General features: G+C 32.8%; 4 protein-coding genes across 4 annotated transcripts; 2 read left to right on the top strand and 2 right to left on the bottom strand.

Moving 5' to 3' along the window:
* Nucleotides 1–567: 567 nt before the first annotated feature.
* Nucleotides 568–1,816, bottom strand: MONOS_15008 (uncharacterized protein). The gene has a single exon (XM_067867855.1). The coding sequence runs from the start codon at nucleotides 1,789–1,791 to the stop codon at nucleotides 802–804; it is 990 nt and encodes a 329-aa protein (XP_067720928.1). The 5' UTR covers nucleotides 1,792–1,816; the 3' UTR covers nucleotides 568–801.
* Nucleotides 1,817–5,770: 3,954 nt separating this feature from the next.
* On the bottom strand, nucleotides 5,771–6,019 carry MONOS_16392 (uncharacterized protein; the record flags this gene model as incomplete). The annotated part of the gene is made up of 1 exon (XM_067869300.1): nucleotides 5,771–6,019. One exon carries the CDS (start codon nucleotides 6,017–6,019, stop codon nucleotides 5,771–5,773), a length of 249 nt encoding a protein of 82 aa, XP_067720927.1.
* A 1,258-nt stretch (nucleotides 6,020–7,277) lies between these two features.
* MONOS_16391 (uncharacterized protein) lies at nucleotides 7,278–8,691 on the top strand (the record flags this gene model as incomplete). Its single annotated transcript, XM_067869299.1, has 3 exons — nucleotides 7,278–7,457; nucleotides 7,852–8,385; nucleotides 8,446–8,691. 3 exons carry the CDS (start codon nucleotides 7,278–7,280, stop codon nucleotides 8,689–8,691), a joined length of 960 nt encoding a protein of 319 aa, XP_067720926.1.
* A 2,691-nt stretch (nucleotides 8,692–11,382) lies between these two features.
* MONOS_14885 (uncharacterized protein) lies at nucleotides 11,383–21,096 on the top strand. Its single transcript, XM_067867723.1, has 2 exons — nucleotides 11,383–11,994; nucleotides 12,180–21,096. The coding sequence occupies exons 1-2, from the start codon at nucleotides 11,424–11,426 to the stop codon at nucleotides 20,747–20,749; spliced, it is 9,141 nt and encodes a 3,046-aa protein (XP_067720925.1). The 5' UTR covers nucleotides 11,383–11,423; the 3' UTR covers nucleotides 20,750–21,096.
* The last annotated feature ends 205 nt before the right edge of the window (nucleotides 21,097–21,301 follow it).

The following is a 21,301-nucleotide window of genomic DNA, read 5'->3' as shown; positions in this document are numbered from 1 at the left end:
TTTTTTCCCATGATTAAATTTCTTCATCATCATTTGAAAAGACAACTATTAAAACTTTCCTGCCGGTCGTTTTCGAAACAACATTATAATGTTTGTATAAGTTTTTCGTTGATTAATTTTTCACAGTTAAATTGAGTATTTCAGCTTGTTTAACGTAGCTTGTTGGAAGTAACTTTATCAATTTAAGATATGCCATTGAGCTATCTGAAAAGACATAAAAAAACATGTCGCATATAACAATCTTACTCATGAGCATCATTTTTATTCATAGAATCAATTAATTCACACGAAGATTGAATTTCCATGAAACAACAATTTATCTTAACGAACATTGACTGATAAAAATAAGAAAGAATATTCAAAGTTAAGACTTTTTATTGCTTCGTTCAATACTCGCGTTAATTGTTCACTATGATGCACTGTGTTACTCTTTCATAGAAAAATTTCATGTCTTCGAAATACCAATTGCACTTGTGAAGGTTATTTCTTCTCGCATGCAATATTCTTTTACAATGGAAACCCGAAAATAATCTAATACAAGAAAAATGACAAAAACAATCGAGTGGAAAATTCTTATCTCATGTTTATTGCGAACAAATTACATTTCTTTCAAAAGTTATCTGCTCAATATTCATTACAAGAATCATAATATTTGAAACTGCTTGTGAAACTTTTTCTTTTCATTCATTAATTAATATTTCAATTATCCAAAGTTGATTTTCTGAAAAATTCAAAATTTGTCAGATCATTCAGATTCATTTCGAAATTATTGATCAGAAAACTGCAAAAAACGTGACATGATTAAAGTGTAATAGGTTTGTCTTTTAATCCAATGCTCTTTGATTTAATATGGCTTCGCAGAATTTTTTTCGTTTTAGTCGATATAACTTTTTTCTTTTCTTTCAAGTATCTTTTTTTCGCCTGAAAATCTTTTATTTCACAAAATCGATCAGCTTCCATGCGAAGAACTTTAATACATGGAAAATCTGTTTGCTTTATGAATCGTCCACTTTTCGATCTGAGCCTTGATACTGCTTTTCTTTTTAAATTCTTGCTTCTGCTTGGGATGATAGTTTCTGAATCAGAAATTATTTTCGAGAACTTCTTTCTTGAATATAAGTTTGTTGTTCCACAAGTTTTTTCATCTTCATCATCCTTCTCCATCTCCTTCTCTTCCTTCTCCTTCTCCTTCTCTTCCTTCTCCATCTCCTTCTCTTCCTTCTCCATCTCCTTCTCTTCCTTCTCCTTCTCCTTCTCTTCCTTCTCCATCTCCTTCTCTTCCTTCTCCATCTCCTTCTCTTCCTTCTCCATCTCCTTCTCTTCCTTCTCCATCTCCTTCTCTTCCTTCTCCTTCTCCTTCTCTTCCTTCTCCATCTCCTTCTCTTCCTTCTCCATCTCCTTCTCTTCCTTCTCCATCTCCTTCTCTTCCTTCTCCATCTCCTGCTCCTTTTGCTTATTTTCTTTTTTTCTTTCCTCTTTTTCAAACGTTTTATTTTCCTTTCTTTTCGTTATCTCAACTGTTTTTGTTTCGTTTTCTATTTTTGCTGGATCATCTTCACTGTCAAATTCATCAATCATTCTGATTTTTCTGTTTTCGCGTGCTCTTTCTTTTTTCAGTTTTGATGATTCTTTTCTGTTCCGAATAAAATTATCTAAATCTTCTTCATGAAAAAGTTCAATAACGTTTTCTGTTTCTTTTTCATTTTTTTTCATCATATATATTGATTGCTGCAATATTTTTTCTTTCTCAATCACACTTCTTATTTCCATTTCACATGATTCATATGTCATCAAATATGAATTCAATTCATTTCTATTGATTAAGCACATATCACAAATTAACTTTGCAATTGATTTTTTTGTGTTAAACCTATATTGAAATTCCAGTGCATATTCCTTTGTCTGTTCAAGCACTCTACCACGCTTTCTCATGTGGCATTTAATATGAGACCACATACACTCGATGGTTTGAGTGTGAACATTTTTATCTTCAGGTTTAACAAAATTTAATGAATGATTCACACAATCGTGTTTGTATCCTGCAATTTTTATACCTTGATAAGAAGACCACATATCAGAGTAAACTATTGCGCTTTTATCAATATTCTTTTCTATGAAATACATGAGTGTTTCCTCAGTTCTGTTGGCAACAAATTCGACTTTGAAGTGCTGAGGTGCTCCTTCCATCTTTCTTTCACACACACCCCACAGCCACTGTTGATCCTGAATTCTTCCTACTCCATTTTTTCTTTTGTGCACAAATGTCTCGTCAATTTCTACGATTCGATTTTTACCAATTTTTTCAAAGCATTCCATCTCAATGAAACCGCAAATTCTTCTAATTTTTTGATTGAATTTTAAAACTGTTTTATTAGAAAGATTTGTTTCATGTGTTACTTCGCTAATTGAATGCTTATACCAGAAATGAAATAGCAGGCAAATGAATTGAAATGGTGAAAATCTGAACTCTGAAAAGATAGTGAAATGATTCCAGTTGAGTTTTTTTCCGCATTTTGAACATTTGTAATAAAATTCATCCCGTTTTCCACCATCAACAAAATGCATATGACCTTTACAACGATGACATTTGGAGAATTTTTTGATGAAATTGAAACTGTTCAATATCTTTATTGCAAAATCGCTGTTCCCATTTGACCGTTGAATAAATTCACATAAAGAAATTGTTTCGAAAATGTTCTTATAATCCTCCATCCTTTGGAACTTTAAAAGTTATTTGATCTTTGTTTTGAAAACGTTAATTTAGAATGATTGATCGATAACTTTATAAAAAAACTCGATAATATGCACATATGCATTCGATCAAAATTCAATGTTTCAAAATGAATTGATTTGATTGTTCAACATTCTAAATAAATATAAGTGAAATTTTTGTAAAAGAACATTAATAATTATCTAAATAGAATTGAACATATTTTTATGAATTGTTTTCAAGGAAACTGAAAAGAGATAATCGACAATTTAAAAACTTAAGATTGAATCATATTTCTCGAAATATTCGAATGTGGTTATTCGTTTTTTGATATGTTTTATTTCTAACGAAAGAAATTGAAATGTTCAAAATTTTGTGCATATAAAGTTTTCCTTGCACAGAGAATGCTAATAGAAAAATCAACATATTCAAATTGATTACTGTCAAACTTTGAAACATTCAAAAGCATGTTTTTTTCACAATAAAAACAATCTCGTATGTTTTATCGTGTCAAGAGTGGAATTCTCAAGTTCGAATAAAATATTAATCAAATATCTAAATTAAACAATGATAAGACCTGTAGCTCTTGTTCATTTGAAATAAACAAATTGGTACTAAAATCTTTCAAAGATTTGTTTTTGCAGTTAGAAAGAATATGAAGAATTTAATGACTATTCATGAAAAAGTCGAAATAAAAGTCAAATATTCTTCAGAACAATTATCTTAGAAGAGTTTTCATTCAGTTGAGCTGTATTGCATAAAGATTGATTTTCTATTATTGCAACTAAACATTTCAAGTGAAAAAGATGATTATGAAAATTTTTAATTAAGGGATTGATCACAAAAAATTTTTTGATGAAATTTATGTTGAAATATCATAAAACTGCTCCACCCAAAAGTGTTGTTTTTTAATGTTATTTATGATAATTGTGTTGAAATTAAGAAAATCATAAAACTGAAGCAGGCGTTTTTTTACACTTATGCCGAACTAAGAATCAATGCCGAGCTGCCTCGTAAATGTCAATGAATCGAAAACATGTCCGAAGGCAGTATTTCCAACGAATGAAATATGGAAGGAGAGAAAACAAGTCATCAAAAGATACAAAAATTTCGTGTATGATGATATTGCTTACGGAGTTTAGCAATAGAAGGAAATCAATGAAGAGGAAAGGCTGCTTTGGACAATTCAAAGAAAACAGAAGGCGTTTTCAAACAAGGAAATAATTTATCAGCAATAACTGGAAGAGATACAAGCAAAGTTAAAGAAGTGTCTCAAGCAATAGCGGTTGCTATAATAATAGTTATATTTCATCATCAAAGAAAACAAACGAATATTCATTCATCTTTGGCCTCTGTGTTTGGAAGAATTGTTCGGATATTCAAATGATATTCAAACAGAATTTTGTGATCTGAATATTGAAAAGAAAACAAAATGATTTCTCCAGAGCAATTGCTTCATTCACAGATTAAATAACATTCTCTTCTGCATTAAATGGCTTCTTCTTCTTCTTCTTCTTCTTCTTCTTCTTCTTCTTCTTCTTCTTCTTCTTCTTCTTCTTCTTCTTCTTCTTCTTCTTCTTCTTCTTCTTCTTCTTCTTCTCTTTCTTCTTTTTCTTCTTCTTAATCATCAAAGCCATCCTTCTTTCTGTATCTTCACTCTAAGTGAAAGTTTGCACTTCGTCAACTTTAGCACAGCTCTTACAATAAATACACGTGTCCTCCTTATATGTTCCCCTCATTTTCTCTTTTTCTTCTTCACAACCTACTTCAGGAACTTCCAATATCTCTTTCCTTTTTTTTATTTCTAAAGCCCTCTCATTATCTCTGTCCTATCTTACTTAATCCTCTCAGATCATCAAACATTCATCTCCATCTTCAAAATTTTCACACATTTCGTGGACTTTCTGCGATTTCATCAACAGTTGTTCTCACATACTTTTCTGCAGCTTCTCTCTAACTGTCTTATGCACTTGAAATCTTTTGTTGAGTTCCTTTTACTGACGAAGCACATCACAATTCAATTTCTGCGGTTTCCTGCAAGCTCGATGCTTTTGCTGTATCTGCTTCCTCTTTTACAAACCTCAGCCCAACCAGTCATGCTCCTCAACAACCAGTGGTGCTTTTCTTTTTGCAGTTCCTCCAGATTCAGTTTGATTCTTTCCGTAAACTACCTGAATACTTTCGGATAGACACCTGTTTCATCATTCCCCTTTCTTCTTTCTCTGCCTCTTCTCGCTCCTCCAACACCGTCAGTGCAATTGCTTCAGGAAACAGAGTCACATCCTTTTCCTCAACATTGCAACCAAAAGCGCCAATATCACAATCTCCACCACTTCGCATGTTGCAGCATTTCCCATTTATTCTTTATTAAATGTCTATCATTACGCAATAGTTTTGTTTTCTAGCTTAAGAACAGCATTCGAAATTAAATGATATTTTATTATCTGCCTATCATAAACATAAACCAAGAGCAATTGATAAGATCGATTTTTAATTCATCGCATTGCTTTTTTTTCGTATAATCACACACTACTGAACTATTTTCACATTAAATAAGATGTTCTAGTTTTACAAAAATAAAAGTTGTAATTTTTGGAATTCAATTTTTAATTTTCAGTAAATAAAATGTGAAATAACTCAATCATTTGAATGAGGTGAAAAGTTACAAACGATGATTATTTGATTTCAAAAAGAATGAGTTGTAAATGTTATTTATAAAAGAAGCAACGAATTTAGCGAATCAAAGGAAAGCGAATGCCTATGATCACCGACGATTCGCTTCAGTCTAGAAAAAAGTCGTTCACATGGAGATTCACTACAAGGAGCTGTTGCAATGCAAAAACAAATGTTGGTAAAAATAGTTTCCGTTCCACCCTGTGATGCAATATGACTGTAATACACCGATAGACTCTCGAGAAAACCAATTGAAGTTTCTGTATGAATGTGAGTTTTAAATACCGATGCAAAATTTTCTTGTGTTTCCTCGGTTAACTTCCCTAATGAATTATTGAAAAATTTATTAAATGATTTAAATATTCTGATATGCCAATTAGATGCAATTTACTTCTTAATTGAATCGACAGCTTCATCCTCCTTCCCCTTTGTAATTTCGTGAATAACTTGAAGTTTTTTATTTGTGCCAGCATAAATCACATCATCTTCGTCTTCATGGAAAACATCTTTGTTGAATTCGCCTATTGCATGATTATCTGATTCTTCACTGAGTGTTTCTTGAGAAGAAGTCAGAGAAGGACTGATTTTAACAATGCTGACAGCTTTTTCATTTAGAATTTCTTCGTATTCGCACATTCGTATTGATCTTCTGCCTCAGATAGTTCATAAACACTTTTGATGAATATCTATTTTGAATTCATTGCTCTCAATACATGAATAAAAAAACTATAAATAAAAATAATAATTAAATACAAAAAGAAAGCTCATTTATGAATAACGAACGATCAACAGCCATTGAGACGGAAAAGAAAGTTGATTAATATATAATTATCAATTATATTTCCGCAACTGACACTTTGTGACAAATTTGATCAAAATTTGTCAAAAATTTTTTTCAATTCAGTTAATCATAGTATGTATTTCATTAAACATTCCATTTTGTTTTTAATAATTGGAAGGGAAATGTTTTTAAAAATAATATGGGAAATGACACGTCAAATTGACTCGTCCGTCAATTTGTCACTGACACAAAAAAATTTTGTCAGGTCAGACAGGCTTAGACAAATTTCTTCAATTGACTCACAGGAATAATTCATTAATATCATATTCAAATTGATTTTTCAAAAGTTGCTAACCAATTATAGAACACTGATCAAAATTGATTATTCAATACATAATTTTATTATTCATTTTTTATTATGAACGATTTTGATTTACTGAGGTATAAAAAGGGTGAATTTTGAATGTGCTTTGAATTGTAACATGCATTAAATTAGTTTTTATGATATTTCAATACCATCTAGCCCACCTTCACGCTATATTGTTTCAAATACACGATCTTCCATTATTCTATCTGTATGATTTTTATATTAAAGAAATAGTTTGCGATTTTATTAGGATTTTTTCCAATTATTGCAACTAGCCATCAAAAAAGATATCTTCAAACATTGTTGAAGCTCAAGTGTGAATTTACTTGTTTTTCATAAAAAATATGATTTATAAATTTCATATTTGTCTTTTTTAATTGAATATTAAAAAATTTATTAATAAGTCTTGCAAACATAGTTTACTCTTGATATTCGAATTTTTAAACGATTACATTAAAGTCTTTTTTAGATTCTCCCATTTCAACAGTTATTAATTTGAAATATTCACATTTTTCAAACGGCGACGAACTTCAAAATGACTTTAGTGGTTTGGCATACAACTGAATTTGAAGATGCTTTTTTTAAGTATTTTATCACAAGATTCATCAGAATTTCGGAGGGAGAATTGCACCAATGACAATGTGATGAAAATTAAATTTAAAGAATCCTGCAAAGAAAGGGAAAAGCAAAGGACTTATCTTCAGAAACGAAGAGAGCAAGATCTTCTTTATGAAAAGATAGCAAAAATGGAAGATGCTGAACGAAAACGGGAGCAACTTAACGAAATGAAGCAAACTTTGGAAGCAAAGAAAGAAATAAAAAGACAAGAAAGAGAAAGAGAAAAGCAGGAAATAGAGAGAGAGCAATGTTTTATGCAGAAGAAATTACAAGAGCAACAATTTGAAGAAGAATATCTCAAAGAAAAAGTGTGAAGTTAAGAAATAGATCATAATGACCTTTTTTTACAATTATTAATACATGAAAATACTATTTTATTAATAAATGAAATGAAATATGTGTAATATGTGAAATATGAAACAAAAATATAACATTTTATTATTGTTAATATTTTTGTTTTTTATTTGTTTCTTATTTATTCATTCATTTTGTATTATGACAATTATTTTCATGATTCTTTCTTTCTTTTTTTAAATTAAATGAATATTTCATTTGTTTTTACTTGTTTTATACTTTTTTGAATATTTTGATATTTATTTTAATTTATAATTTTAAATACTTATTTATTTATGTATTTATGTATTTATATATTTTATTTTATTTTATTTTATTTTATTTTATTTTATTTTATTTTATTTTTAGAAAATGAAGGAACATTTAAGAGATTTGCAGAAACAAGCAAAAGAACAGAGAGAAAAGAGAGAGAAAGAGAAGAAAGAGGCAAATGAATATTCAGCTACATCAATTGTGATTGGAGAAGAGAGAGAAAGAGAAAGAGAAGGAGAAAGAGAAAGAAGAGAAAACAAAGAAGAAGAAGAAGATGATGATGATGATTTTGATGATTATATTTTAACAGAAGAAGAAGAAAGAGAAGAAGAAGAAGAAGAAGAATTTGAAGAAGAATTAGAAGAAATGAATGAAACAATGAAAAATTTATTTATCAAAAGGAAGAAAGAAGAAAAAGAAAAGAAGAAAAACCAAAAAAAGGAGCAAAATTTGATAAAAAAACGAATTTTGAAGATGGAAGAGAGAGAAAGAAGAAGAAGAAGAGAAGAAGAAGAGAGAGAAAAAAAGAAGAAATTGGAATTAAAGAAGGAATTAGAGAAGCAAATAGAGATGAAGAGGAAGAGAAAAGAATTGGAAAAGAAGATGGAAGATTCATTTGAAGCAACTGAGGTATGTGTTGATGAATGAATGGATGAATGAATGGATGAATGAATGAATGAGGAGAGATAGAGAGAGAGAGAGAAGAAGAAGGAGAAGAAAGAGAAAGAGAGAAAGAGAGAAAGAGAAAGAGAGAGAGAGAGAGAGAGAGAGAGAGAGAGAGAGAGAGAGAGAGAGAAAGAGAAAGAAAGAGAAAGAGAGAAAGAGAGAGAGAAAGAGAGAGAAAGAAAGAGAAAGAGAAAGAGAGAGAAAGAGAAAGAGAGAGAAAGAGAGAGAAAGAGAAAGAGAGAGAAAGAGAGAGAAATAAAGGAGAAATAAGTGATTTTATCATATGATGAACAATATTTTATATATTTTATTTATTTTGATTTTTTTAGGAAGAAAAAGAATTTTTGAATGAAATGTTATCTTTTTTTTTTTTGATTCAACAAATTTATTTTTTTAATTTTGTTTCTTTTGATATTTCTTTATCTTTCTTTTTTTATATTTTTTTCTCTTTTTCTTTCTTTCTTTCTTTCTCAGTATCCAATATTTTCTTCTTCTCTTTCTTCTTCTCTTCCTCTTTCTTCTTCTTCTTCTTCTTCTTCTTCTTCTTCTCTTAATAATTCTCAATTTTTGCTCAAAAAATCACTTGAAACGCAAATAAAAGAGAAGAAAATGAGAGAAAACGAAGAAAAAAGAAAGAAAAAAGAAGAAGATGAAATTTTGAAGCAAAAATTAAAAGAAGAAGAGGAAAAAGAAGAAGAAGAAGAAGAAATCAAAAGAAGAAGAGAGAAAGAAGAAGAAATGAGAATGTTGAAGAAACAAATTGAAATGAAAGAGAGAAGAAGAAGAAGAGAAAGAGAAAGAGAAAGAAAAGAAGAAGAGAAAATTTTGCTTTCTTCTTCTTTTGATTTTGGTTTTCCTTCTGAAAAAAGAATTTTGGAGAAAATGAAAATGAAAATGAAAGAAAAAGAAAAAGAAGAAAGAAAAATTAATTCTTCTTCTTCTTCTTCTTCTTCTCTTTCTTCTTTTTCTTCTTCTTCTCCTTCTCCTTCTCCTCCTCTTTCTCTTTCTCTTTCTTCTCCTTCTCTTTCTTCTTTTCCTTCTTCTCTTCAAAATTCTTCTTCTTCTTCTTCTCCAAAAACAAATGATTTTTCAATGAAATGTTCAAATTCCTCTCAAATTTGGAATGTTCCTATGAATTTGTCGAAAAGTTGCATCGTTTTTCCTTCTTCTCCTTCTCAATTCAATTAATTTTGTTTTTAATCTTCTTTCTTTCCTTCTTTCTTTTCTTCTTCTCTTTCTTCGCTTTCTTCTTTTTCTTCTTTCTTCATTCTCTCTCTTTTTTTTTTCATCTTTTCTCTCTTCTTCTTCTTCTCTTCCTTTAATATCTAATAAGTTTAAATTAAAAAAGAATTTTTTTTTATCTTTTTTTTTTTTTAATTTTATCATGAAATTGTTATTCTTTTCAAAAAGATCACCATCTTTTAGAAAATGTGTGTTTTTAAGGTAGTATTTATTTCTCTGCTTCAATTTGAAGCTTTCACATCAACTGGCCTTTTTTAACGTTTTTATTAACATCGCATTTCGCATTTCTTCTTGACAGGACACAAAATTGATCTCTTCATAATTTATTAAACAAACATTTTTTGATTTTTAACTTCCTCAAATTTTTTTGACATAACCCAATTTTGCATTTATTTTTCCCATATTTAATTAATTACAATTTTTATTTTGTTGATTTTTCTCGATTTTAAAAACGAATGTCCATTATATTGTTGATTATATGCATTCTGTTATCACACGGTCAATTACAAAATGGAAGTGAAAATGTTTTTGCTTTGCTTAACTTCTTTTTTGATAATAAAATTTCCAACAGAACGGTGCAAAAAATCTATTCAGAATCGCATGAAACTTTCAGACAAGGTATTAACGAGCAAAATAGATATGAAGAACTTAAAACAACCTTTCGTCAGACATTTGTTAATCCAGTTACGAATTCATTTTCTTCGATGAGTCTTAAAAATTCAACATTGACCTGTGAACTGATAAACATAATTCTAACATCTTCAAAGCCATATGTAAATTGCGATTCAACATCCAAAATTGTTCTTTCAAGCGTTTCTACTATTTCTACCGAAAAATTTCCTTCGTTTCTGTTTTCTGTTGATGGAGGAAAAGTTTTAATTTCGAATTTCTCAATTCATTCTTTCACTTCGAAAAATGTTGTATTTGGATCTTTGATGAAGTCAACACAATCGGACTCGTTATTATCTGTAGACACAAGTTACTTTAAGGACTTTTGTATTTTCAATAGTAATCCATTTTTTGGTGATGAACTCACATCAAGAGTGTTGCTAACAAATGCGCATTTGTCGAATATTTCCTTTTCTTCTTCTTCCAAATTAAATAACCTTTCAAAGCAACACAATAACAAACCTACAAGCACATTATGCAGAACATCAATCATCGGATGCATTTTCGAATCAACTGAAGGAAACTTCTTCGGTTCTATCGTGTCTGACAAATGTTTATATGACAAGTTTTACGTGCAAAACACCACTTTTACACGAAGCAGAGCATCATACGGCCAAAGACAAGAAAAAACAGGAATAAAAAATTCTCTTTCCTTCGAAAATTGCGATTTCGTCAACATTTCCACAACTTCAAACGTGAATGATGGGGCACTTTACGTTTCTGAAAGCGAAGCAGCGGAATTACTTTTGAAGCACACTCTGTTTGAGAATGTTTCTTGTATTTCCAGTGAAGTTGGAAGCAATGTTGGACGAGGTGGTGCTGTCTGGATGAAAACGAGCGAAACGATGATTGAGGACTGCGTCTTTCGAAATTGTCTATCAAGTGGATTAGGAGGCTGTATTTGTTCCGAGGGAAAGCAGATAAAAATTAGCAGATGCCATTTCATTGAAGGAATTTCACAGAACACAGAAGCAAGTGGTGTTTTTGTTTCAATTGGACAAAGCGAAATTATAAATTGCTGGTTTCACAAATGCAATTCACAAAGTAGCAATAAGGGAAGCACTTTGTCTGTTCCTTGCTTTGATGGGGCAATGAAAATTAAGTTTTGTCTGTTTTCTGAGTGTGTTGCATTAGCAGAGACTGGAGGTATTAAAATTGTGGAAGTTTCTCGAACATACTCAGCTTCTTCTTCTTTTTCATCGTCGACAATTCAGTCAACCTGCAATGCCTTTAATGCTGATGAAACAGAAATCTCATTCTGTTTGTTTATGATCAACAAAGTGAATTCAATATCAGGCCTCAAAGGAACAGATACTCTTATTGTTTCATCAAGCTTCAATTCTTCAAGCCATCCATTAAAAAACTGTGCGTCAACTTCTGTCGAACCCCGGGTATGTATTAACCAGCAAGAACTTACTGGAATTATGCAAGATGCCACAGCAAAAAAAGAAATTTTTGTTGAAAGTGCAACTTCTTCATCTTCCTTTTCTTCGCATCGAAGCAAAGAAAACAACGAAATTGACTTGTCAAATGAAACTAAATGCCTTTATCAGGCCAGAATCAATTGCCATCTTTTTGAAACAGCAGCAAATAATCCATCGGAAACAATGGAAACGATCTATTTGATGAAAGGAAATTATAAAGCTAAGTTCCATCTTTGGGGTCTGTGTTAATGAGTTTATTTATTTATTTCTTTTATTTTTATTATTATTTCTTTATTGTATTATTTATTTTACTGTGAACAATTATATTTTTATAAATTTTCTTTTTCTTTTCAATCCATAATCTTTTTTTTTTTTTTAATTTGATTTTTTTCTTTTTTCTCCCCTTTATTCCAAAACACTCAGAAAGATCTCTTCTTCTAACTGGACCCACTCCAGCTGAACCAACTCAAACATCTTCATTTATTGAACCAACAGCCACAATTTCCGCTTCTTCCTCTTTGACTCTGAAAGGATCAGCAAATCCAGCTAATCCAATGAATGTGCCAGCTACTTTCATTCTAAAGGGAATTATTTCTGTTAAATACATAAATTTCATGCATCAGCCGAATTCTGAGGCATTTAATGCTCTTTTTGAGATCAACACAGAACAAAAAGGAGTTATAAACGTTTTTCAATGCAAACTTATGGCAAATTCTGAAATGGAACCAGAAAAATCGAATAAATCTCCTGTTTTTCTTGTCACAAGAGGTGATTTGTGCATAGAAAAATGTCTATTTACTGACCTCTCGTTTTCTGGTGAGTCAATTATAAGTTGCAAAGCTAAAGAAAACTGCGCAGCTCAAATATGGGTTAAAGATTCGAATTTTAATAATGTTAGCACAATTCATGCCACTTCTGGACAAGAAGGAGAATTAAAGCGATCTTCATGTATTTCTGGAGTTTTAAATACGAAAACAATCTCAGATGAACAATCAGGGCAAATCGAAGCAGGAGATAAATTGAGCATAACTGGATGCTCATTCAATGGCTGTTGGACGGCTATTCCAGCAAAGGGGACGGGAGGAGCAATAGGAATGAAAATAGAAGGAGAAGAAGCTGTGTTTATTGTGCGTAGCAGCTCATTCAGCCATTGTGGAGTGGTGAATCGTGTTCCGAAATCAGAAAGCGAGGAAAGCAGCCTTTCTGGTACAGGAATTGGCGGAGGTGTTTATGTGAGCATGGATTGCAATGAAAATCACGTGAAATTTGAAAAAGTACAATTTGATAGCAACTGCAAAGGAAGCGAAGGGAAAAAGCTATTTATTCAGAACACAAGTTCGATTGCTTTGAGCTACTATCATTTTGCTGATGTGTTTTTGGACACTGAACTCGGTCGGCCTGACACATACGATAATCTCTACATGTGTGGTTCACCTTCTGGCCCATCAATCAATCTTTTGACTGTTTGTGCAGGGAATAAAGTAGATTATGTTAGTGAATTAGGTGTGGATGAAGTTGGATGCGGGCATTATGGCTCGTCAGGCACTCCATGCAAATCATTAGGAATGGCTCTTAAACAATGCAATTGGAAGACACACGATGTTGAAGTGAGTGGGACAGTTTATTGCGATTATGCTGCTAGCACGGGCGACACTTCATGGACGCTCCGAGCGCCTTCTTCAGGAACGGCCGAGGTACAATTTGCACTTAGCGAAGCACCGGCCACAAGAAAACAAGCAAATGAAGTGGCTCAAACAGAATTTGATGAAGCATTTTCTTTGTTTTTCAATTCCGATCAATTTTGTGATTCTTTTATAACCTCGACAGGAGGAAAAGTTGAGTTCAAATCAATAACCATTGCTTTCAATCCAACTACATACAGCAGCTCGAAAATAAGAAACGGGTTTCGAAAGACAGATGGAGAATTTGTGATGAATAATGTGGAAGTCAAAGCAATATCAGGTTCAACGTCTTCATCAACATATTTCGAGTCTTATTTGAATATTGCATCGAATTTGATTACTATTACTGGCTGCAACATTAACTCACTGACTCACACACATAACTCAAACCCAACTTCCCCCTTTCGCTATGAAGTTATTCCATTTATTTCTTCAGATGGAGCAAAATTCAATGGAAAGATGACAATCACTGGAGGAACATGCAAAGGAGTGAAGACAACATATGGCAAAGGAGCATGTTATAATATTGTTCTGAAGGATAAAAGCTCACTTTATATAAGTGAGGTTAATTTTGGAGGAAATGAAGCGAATGAAGCCATAAGTGCAGTTCAAGGTGGTTGTATTTATGTTGAATGGAAGGAAACGGAAAGCCAAAGTTTATTGAAAAGAGCAAAAAACAAAGAAAATTATGAAATTTCTTCAAACTTTGAAGAAATTTCAATGAAAAATTCACAATTTCCAAATGCTGAAGCTGACAATGATCAAGTTGTCTCCATTATTGGTTGCTCCTTTACTAACAGCAAATGCACTCCTTCATCAAGTTATGTATCCAACAATGTTTATCCTTTGGGAGGTGCTATTTATGTGACAGCTCCGCCTGAGGCGAAAATTTTATTGAAAAACTTGGCATTTACGAATTGCTATGCAACATCAACTAGTTCTTCTTCAATGGACAGTTATGTGAAAGGAGGGGCAATTTATGCTGTGATGAAGACTAATCCATCAACATTGGCATACGATACGATCACATTCGAGAACCTTTCGTTCACTGATTGCTCCACAAATAAAAGCGGAACTACTTTCACAAGGAGAGGGAAACATATTTTCTTTGAAGGAAGCGATATTCCCAGCGTTATTCGCCATTTCCAGTTCAATAAAGGCAATTTCACTGAAATAATGGCGATAGATGATGATACATATGCATATGGAACTTCAGGCAGTTTGACAACTACTTATGATTTATCTCCCCATTTGAAGAATAAGAAGCAATTTGTTAGCAGCACTGGAAATGATAATAACAGAAATGGACACGAATGCGGGCTTGTTGCATCTGAGGCCTGCAAAACAATAACAAAAGTGCTTCGTTCGGGCTCTTTTCTAGGAAAGAGCATTTTTATTGACAAAATGGCGAATATTAACCAAATGGAATACATTGGAGAAGTTGCTGTGAGTTTTCAAGGGATGCAGATATCAGATGAAAGTTATTCTGAAGGAGAGTTGACCGATGGAATCGTCTTTTCTTTATCATCATCAATTCCAACTGCTTATTTGACTTGCTCGAATTCAACAGAGTTCAAAAACTTGCTTTTTGCAATACCAAATTCATTGGGTGATGCTTCCACTTTGATTTTGATTGAAGACAGTTCTGTTTCTTCTTTATCCGTTTCGAATGTTAAAATAACCTTCTCTGATCCTTCTTCTTCTTCTTTGTCTTATCGTATTTTTGATGCAACACTATCAAAGCCCTCAACTGTTAAAACATTCATCGCGAGCAATATTTTGCTTAACCAAGCAGAATTATGCTCTTTTTCCACAAAAAATACGCTTTCTTTGGATGGAATTAAATTCACAAACGTTTCTTTTATTTATTCCAATCCTAATTCTTTGCTTAAAATCATTCGAACTTCTGGTTCTTCCCAAATTTCCCTTGGCGGCACATTCAAACGGATTAATTGCCCCAAATGCGAAGGAGCTATTGCTCATATCATTCAAAACAGCTATGGAAGAATTTCAATTTCTTCTTCTTCTATCTTTGGTGATGAAGAAGAGGCAAATGGAATTACTTCATTGAAAGGAGGAACATTTTATATTGAAGATTATGCAACTTCTTCTTCCAGCTATTCAATGAGCATTGGTGGAACTTATACAAACTGCTATGTTTCGAAAGGCCCTCATTTAAACACACAAGCAATAGGAGGCGCTGTGTATGTCGAAGTTCCATCAGGTTCTTCTCTTTCTCTCTCTAATGCAAGATTCAAGAATTGTTTTTGCCTTGCTTCTGATTCAGAAGGAGGGGCTGTTTATGCAAAAATGAAGGATAAATCTTCTCTTTCTGTTTCTTCTTGTTCCTTTGAAAATTGCTATGTCACGCAACAAAGCGGATCAACAGACATATACCTGAAAAAGCTTGGAGGAGCTATTTATCTTCAGCAAGATGATGACATTGTCATAAATTCTGTTTCTATTTCAAACACGAATTTCATTCATTGCCACTGTGTTTCAGTAAAATCTCCTTCTCACTCATTCTCAGGACCTTCTTCTTCTGGAGTTTCCAATGCCGAATCAATAGGCGCTTGTTTAGCCTGCACTTTGTATGGAACTTCTTATTTTACTCTAGAAAATTGCAAGTTTATTGATTGCGTTTGCGCTGGCGGCGATTCTTGCGTTGGAGGAGCTGTTTATGTTTTGTGGAAAGGAAGAGGAACAAACTCCCAAAAAGCAACAGTTTCTATCAAAGATTGCGTTTTTGATGGGAATGAAGCTGATTCTACTGCTGTTATCCCCACAAATAAGAAAAGATTGTATCGTTCTTCATTCATTTTGGAACTTTCCCCTTCAATTTCTGTGAATTCCAATGCTGATGAAATATTTTCATTGATTGTGGACAATTCAGAATTCAATGAAATTACAGTTCTAAAGACAGATCAGCCTTGCTCAGGCTCGGTTTTCTCTCTTCCTCTTCCAAAACAATCAATTGTGAAGATAACAAACAGCAATTTCTCATCCTGCCATTCAATTGGCGTTGGAGGAGAAGGAGGAGCTATTCATATAGAAGCACAAGAAGCTATAGATGAATCAGGAAATCTGCAAAATTCACCCACAACTGTAATGATTCATAACTGCAATTTTTTTGATTGTGCTTCGTTTCATACCGAAGGGAATTCGGTTCCTTTTGGAAAAGGAGGAGCAATTTATTTAGAAGCAGATGTTTCTGATTGGGATAAAACACTTGTGCAGCTTTTAAGACTGAGCTTTGACGAATGCAAAGCTGAAAGGGGGAATTATTTGTATCTGAAAAACAGCAATTATGATTATGATAAATGGCCAGTAACGCTTCAGGGAGTGGTAAATGTGAGGAATAAAGGCAGTTTTGGAAGCAATGATGTTATTTTGGAGGATAAAAATGGGTATAATCAAAATCTTATTCCAAAACTTGTTTCATGGAAGACATATGTTTCTTCTTCAAGCTCAGAAGATGATATATATTGTGGATATGATAAAAATTCTCCTTGTTTTACTGTTCATCGAGCAATGGAAAATGTGCGATTCTACAAACAAATTGTATTTTTGAATGCTGATAGTTCATCATCATCATCATCTTCTTCTTCTTCAATTGTGTTTGGAGAAGGGGTTGATTTCGAAGACAATCAGTTTGTGATTGCTGGAGATAAAGATTTTGAGTGGCCTTCATCGTCTTCTTCTTCATCTTCTTCTTCATCTTCTTCTTCTTCATCTTCTTCTTCATCTTCTTCTTCATCTTCTTCTTCATCTTCTTCTTCTTCATCTTCTTCTTCATCTTCTTCTTCATCTTCTTCTTCATCTTCTTCTTCATCTTCTTCTTCATCTTCTTCTTCATCTTCTTCTTCATCTTCTTCTTCATCTTCTTCTTTCTTTTCATCTTCACGACTAACATCACCTTCAATTACTTTGGAATTTAGTATTCGCGAACAGTTTTGTTCTTCATTTGAATCTTCTTTTCAATCAAATCCAACAAAATCTCAATCAAATCCATTCAATTTCCCATCAAACCAACAATCAAAGAAGGCATTTATCAAGACAAGTGGAGAAGCACAAATTGATTTGGTTATTTTGGCCATTCCGGCAGAAGGAAACATACCTGCTGGATATTCTTCTATCTTTTTGGCAACAGCTGGTTCACTCAAATTGACAGATACACCAATTACATATTTATCTCCATCTGCAAACAATATACATAATTATCTTTTATTTGATTTGAATCTCGATTCATTTACTGCAAACAACCTTCAAATATCTGGAATGGAAGCAAAAGACCATCCAATTCTTCATTTAAATGCAAAAAGTACAGTTTTATTTGAAAATTGCAATTTAGCTTCATTAGTTCAAAGCAATTCAACAATTGCTAGTGCAAATTCACCTTTTGAAATCGAAATAGCAGAAGAAGGAAGCATAACTCTTAAGGGTGTTATTGTACAATCATCAACTTCTCAATCAAATGGAGGATTTATGCGTGTGAATCTTGGTCATGAATCGAAGTTCATTCTGAAAGGAAGAAGTTTTAAAAACTGCCACTCCACAAAAGCAAATAATAATGGTGATTCTGTTTATGGAGGAGCATTTTATCTTTCAATTGCGGAAAAAACTGCAATACCAACAATTAGTTGGGACTCCAATGTTCAATGGGATGCAAATGATGCTACAAAAGGCAAAAATCTCTTTTTTGAGAATGTTAACTTGGTTGCCTCGATGGAGAAAAGCAGTTTGCCTTCTGGAATATCTTCATCAACCGATGAATGGGTTGGCCATTTCATTGAGACTTCTCCTGCAAAAGAATGGTTTATTCCTTTGTTTGAAGCAAAACCAATGAGTGTGTTGACTGATGTGGAAGTTGGATCAGAAGATTCGATTGATGGCAAATTCTGTGGCGGTCAGAAATATCCGTGTCGAACGTTGGATTATGCTGCAACTCGATTAAACACAAATATGTACAACACTTTGTTCATTCGAAGTGGCTCTATTATTGTCAATCTAAATGGTCAAATGGAAATAAACAGCACAAAATTGTATTCAAATGAAATAACAGGCAAGTCTTTTATTTCTGTTTCAAGCTCTCCAATTGTAGGCACAGTGGAAGATCCTCTTATAATCAGCAAGAGAACAATTGATGTTGCAAATCTCACGTTCATTTGCACGGGATCAAACAAATTTGGTGCGCTGTTTAAAATCAATGCTGGAACTGCTTCGTTTTCCAATGTGGAGTTTGTTAATAGCACAGGAAATACAAACATTCAGTATATTGTTATTCTTGCAACTGAAAATAGCGAAAAACTGACAATAACAGATACGAAAGTTACAAACCTCCCAGTTGATTCAAGAAATCCAAAGACTCTGTTTGAAATTCGATCGAAAAGGGTTTCAATGAAGAATAATTCGTTTATAAGCAGTCGTAACTTAGCCAATGCTAATGACAACGAAATATACGAAGAAAAAGAAGAAAAAGAAAAAGAGGAAGAAGAAAAAGAAGGAAAAGAGAAAGAGAAAAAAGAATTTTCTTCAGAAGAAATATCATCTTCAATGATGAATTCTCATTTTTCCAATCAACTTTCTCTTCCCTTTTGGATTCACAAAGCACAAAAACATCAATTTAATGCTGTCCAATCAGAATGCGAATGGCCAGCTTCTCTTATAAGTCTGAAGAATGCTCAAATGGAAGCAGAGATCATTGACTGTGTGTTTGATGGCCTGGCACAAGGAGCACTTGACGTGGAAGGAAAGGAAATTTTCATCAAAAATGGAGAATTTGCAAACAACAGAGAAAGCTCGTCAAGAGGAGGAGTGTATCGCAACGTGCATTGTGTGGGAGAAACTTCTCTTTCGTTTGAAGGGACAAAATTCAATGGAGTGAGAGAGAACGAGCTGAAGACAAATGATTCATTGTGGATCTTGGCTGAGGTCCCATGCAAGGCAAATCACCCTCTTTTGAAGCAGACCCAGAAAAAAGCAAACAGCCGTAGAGTGTTCTCCAAGTTAAATTCAAGTGAAAGTACTGATGGAACTGTTCGGTCTTTATCTTCTAAAAACAGAAATTCCAACGCTGATGAAGAAGTATCGCTCCTCTCGCTGTACTACACACCAGTGGTGGAAGCAGTGAATGGCAGCTTAGTGAAAGGGGAGCCCTGGAACTTTACATTGAACTTCAAAGGATCCAATCTCTACGGCTGCCAGATCTTCATGGCGTTGCACGATGAGGTTCAGAATATGGACTTCAAATACCCAGTCACGATGTATAATGCCAGTGGCACCCAACTTATATCCACAATGCCCTCTGAAGACCCTTCGTACAATAACACTAAGCCACTTGATCAAGTTCTGCAAGGCTATATCATCTTCCCCGCACAGCCTGGCTCAGATGTGATGTATGAAACACAGCGATTTCCTGTGTTTTACAGAGCAGGCTATATAAATGGCTCACATGGAACAGATGTGGAAGATCCGAATAACCCGAGTAATCCGAATAATACAGAAGATTCAAAAAATAGTAATTCAAAGACGATTATTATTGCTATTGTTGTGCCTCTTGTTGTTCTGATTGTGGTGGCAATTGTGGTTGTTATTGTTGTCATTTCATTGAAAAAAAGGAAGAAATTGAATCAAAAGCAAAACGAGTTTGTTGAAATCGACGAAGCAAATTTGATGAAAGAAGCAGAAATGAATGGAAAATTTGATGTGGTGAAGGAATTTGCAGTTTTGGATAGCAAAATGAAGGAAAAAGAGAATGAAGGCAATTTGGGCGATGACAGGAGAGATTCAGCTGTGGAAGAAGAATATGGCAAAAATGAAAGGAATGAAGGAAATCTGCTGAATAGCATAGATAATTCAAACGTTTATGATCCTGAAGAGAATTTTGGTTCGTCAATAAACGAAGCAAATGGTAAAGATAAAACAAAAACAAAAAGAAAGACAAAAACTAAATCAAAAACAAAAGTCAAGTCAAAAGCAAAAGAAAAAACCGAAATCGTAAAGCAAATTGTAGATACAAAGCCAGAAAATGAAGGAACATCTGAAAATTGCTTGGAAAAGCAGAGAAATCCAAGAGAAATTGGACAAAGAGGCGAAATTTCTTCAGATGGGACCAGGATATCAGAAGAAAGAAAAGGAGAAGAGAAAGAAAGAATGGAAGTTGTTGATTTGAATGAATTGGAGCTATCAGATTGCTTTTGTGAGGGGAAAGAAGCTGATTTGGAAGAGGAGTCTTCAAAGAAGAAGAGGAAGAAAAAGAAGAAAAAGAAGAAGAGGAAGAAGGAAAACGAAGAAGAACTGGCAGATGAGTGAAAGAGGCAGGGCAGAGTTCTTGAGATTTTTGAGGAAATAATTTGTTGCTTCATTTTGTTTCATTTTTTTTAATTTTATTTATTTTTTCTTTTGCTGTTGTCTTTCACTATTTGATGTTTTATATTCATTTTCATTTATTTGAAGTGATCAATTTTTTTTTTCACACAGATAAAAATACATTTTTGAAGAGTTTCGTATTTGTGTTTTTGAAAAAGTTGATAAATTTTTAACATTTCAGGCTATATCCGCATCTTACAGGTTGTGCTAATTCGGTTTCTTTCTCAATTTATTTATTTATTCCATTTTGATTTTTTTGTACTTTTCCAATAGGCTGACATAACCCTTTTTAATTTTTGTTATCTTTGAAAATCAAAATTAAAATGAAATTTAATTTGTTATAAAACACCTTTATGTATAAGAAACAAACCCAATGATAAAAAAATTGAACATTTTTGAATGGCATTTTATTATTTCATTCCAAAAAATGAACATTAGAAATATTCGTTTCAAAAATTTGTTGTTTCTTTTATTTTGTTTTGGTTATTTGGGGCA

The sequence above is a fragment of the Monocercomonoides exilis genome (genome assembly GCF_001643675.1).
Source record: "Monocercomonoides exilis strain PA203 chromosome Unknown scaffold50-658552, whole genome shotgun sequence".
NCBI lineage: Eukaryota > Preaxostyla > Oxymonadida > Polymastigidae > Monocercomonoides > Monocercomonoides exilis.
Note: the sequence above shows the minus strand (reverse complement) of the source record. Positions and strands in the feature narration are given on the sequence as shown.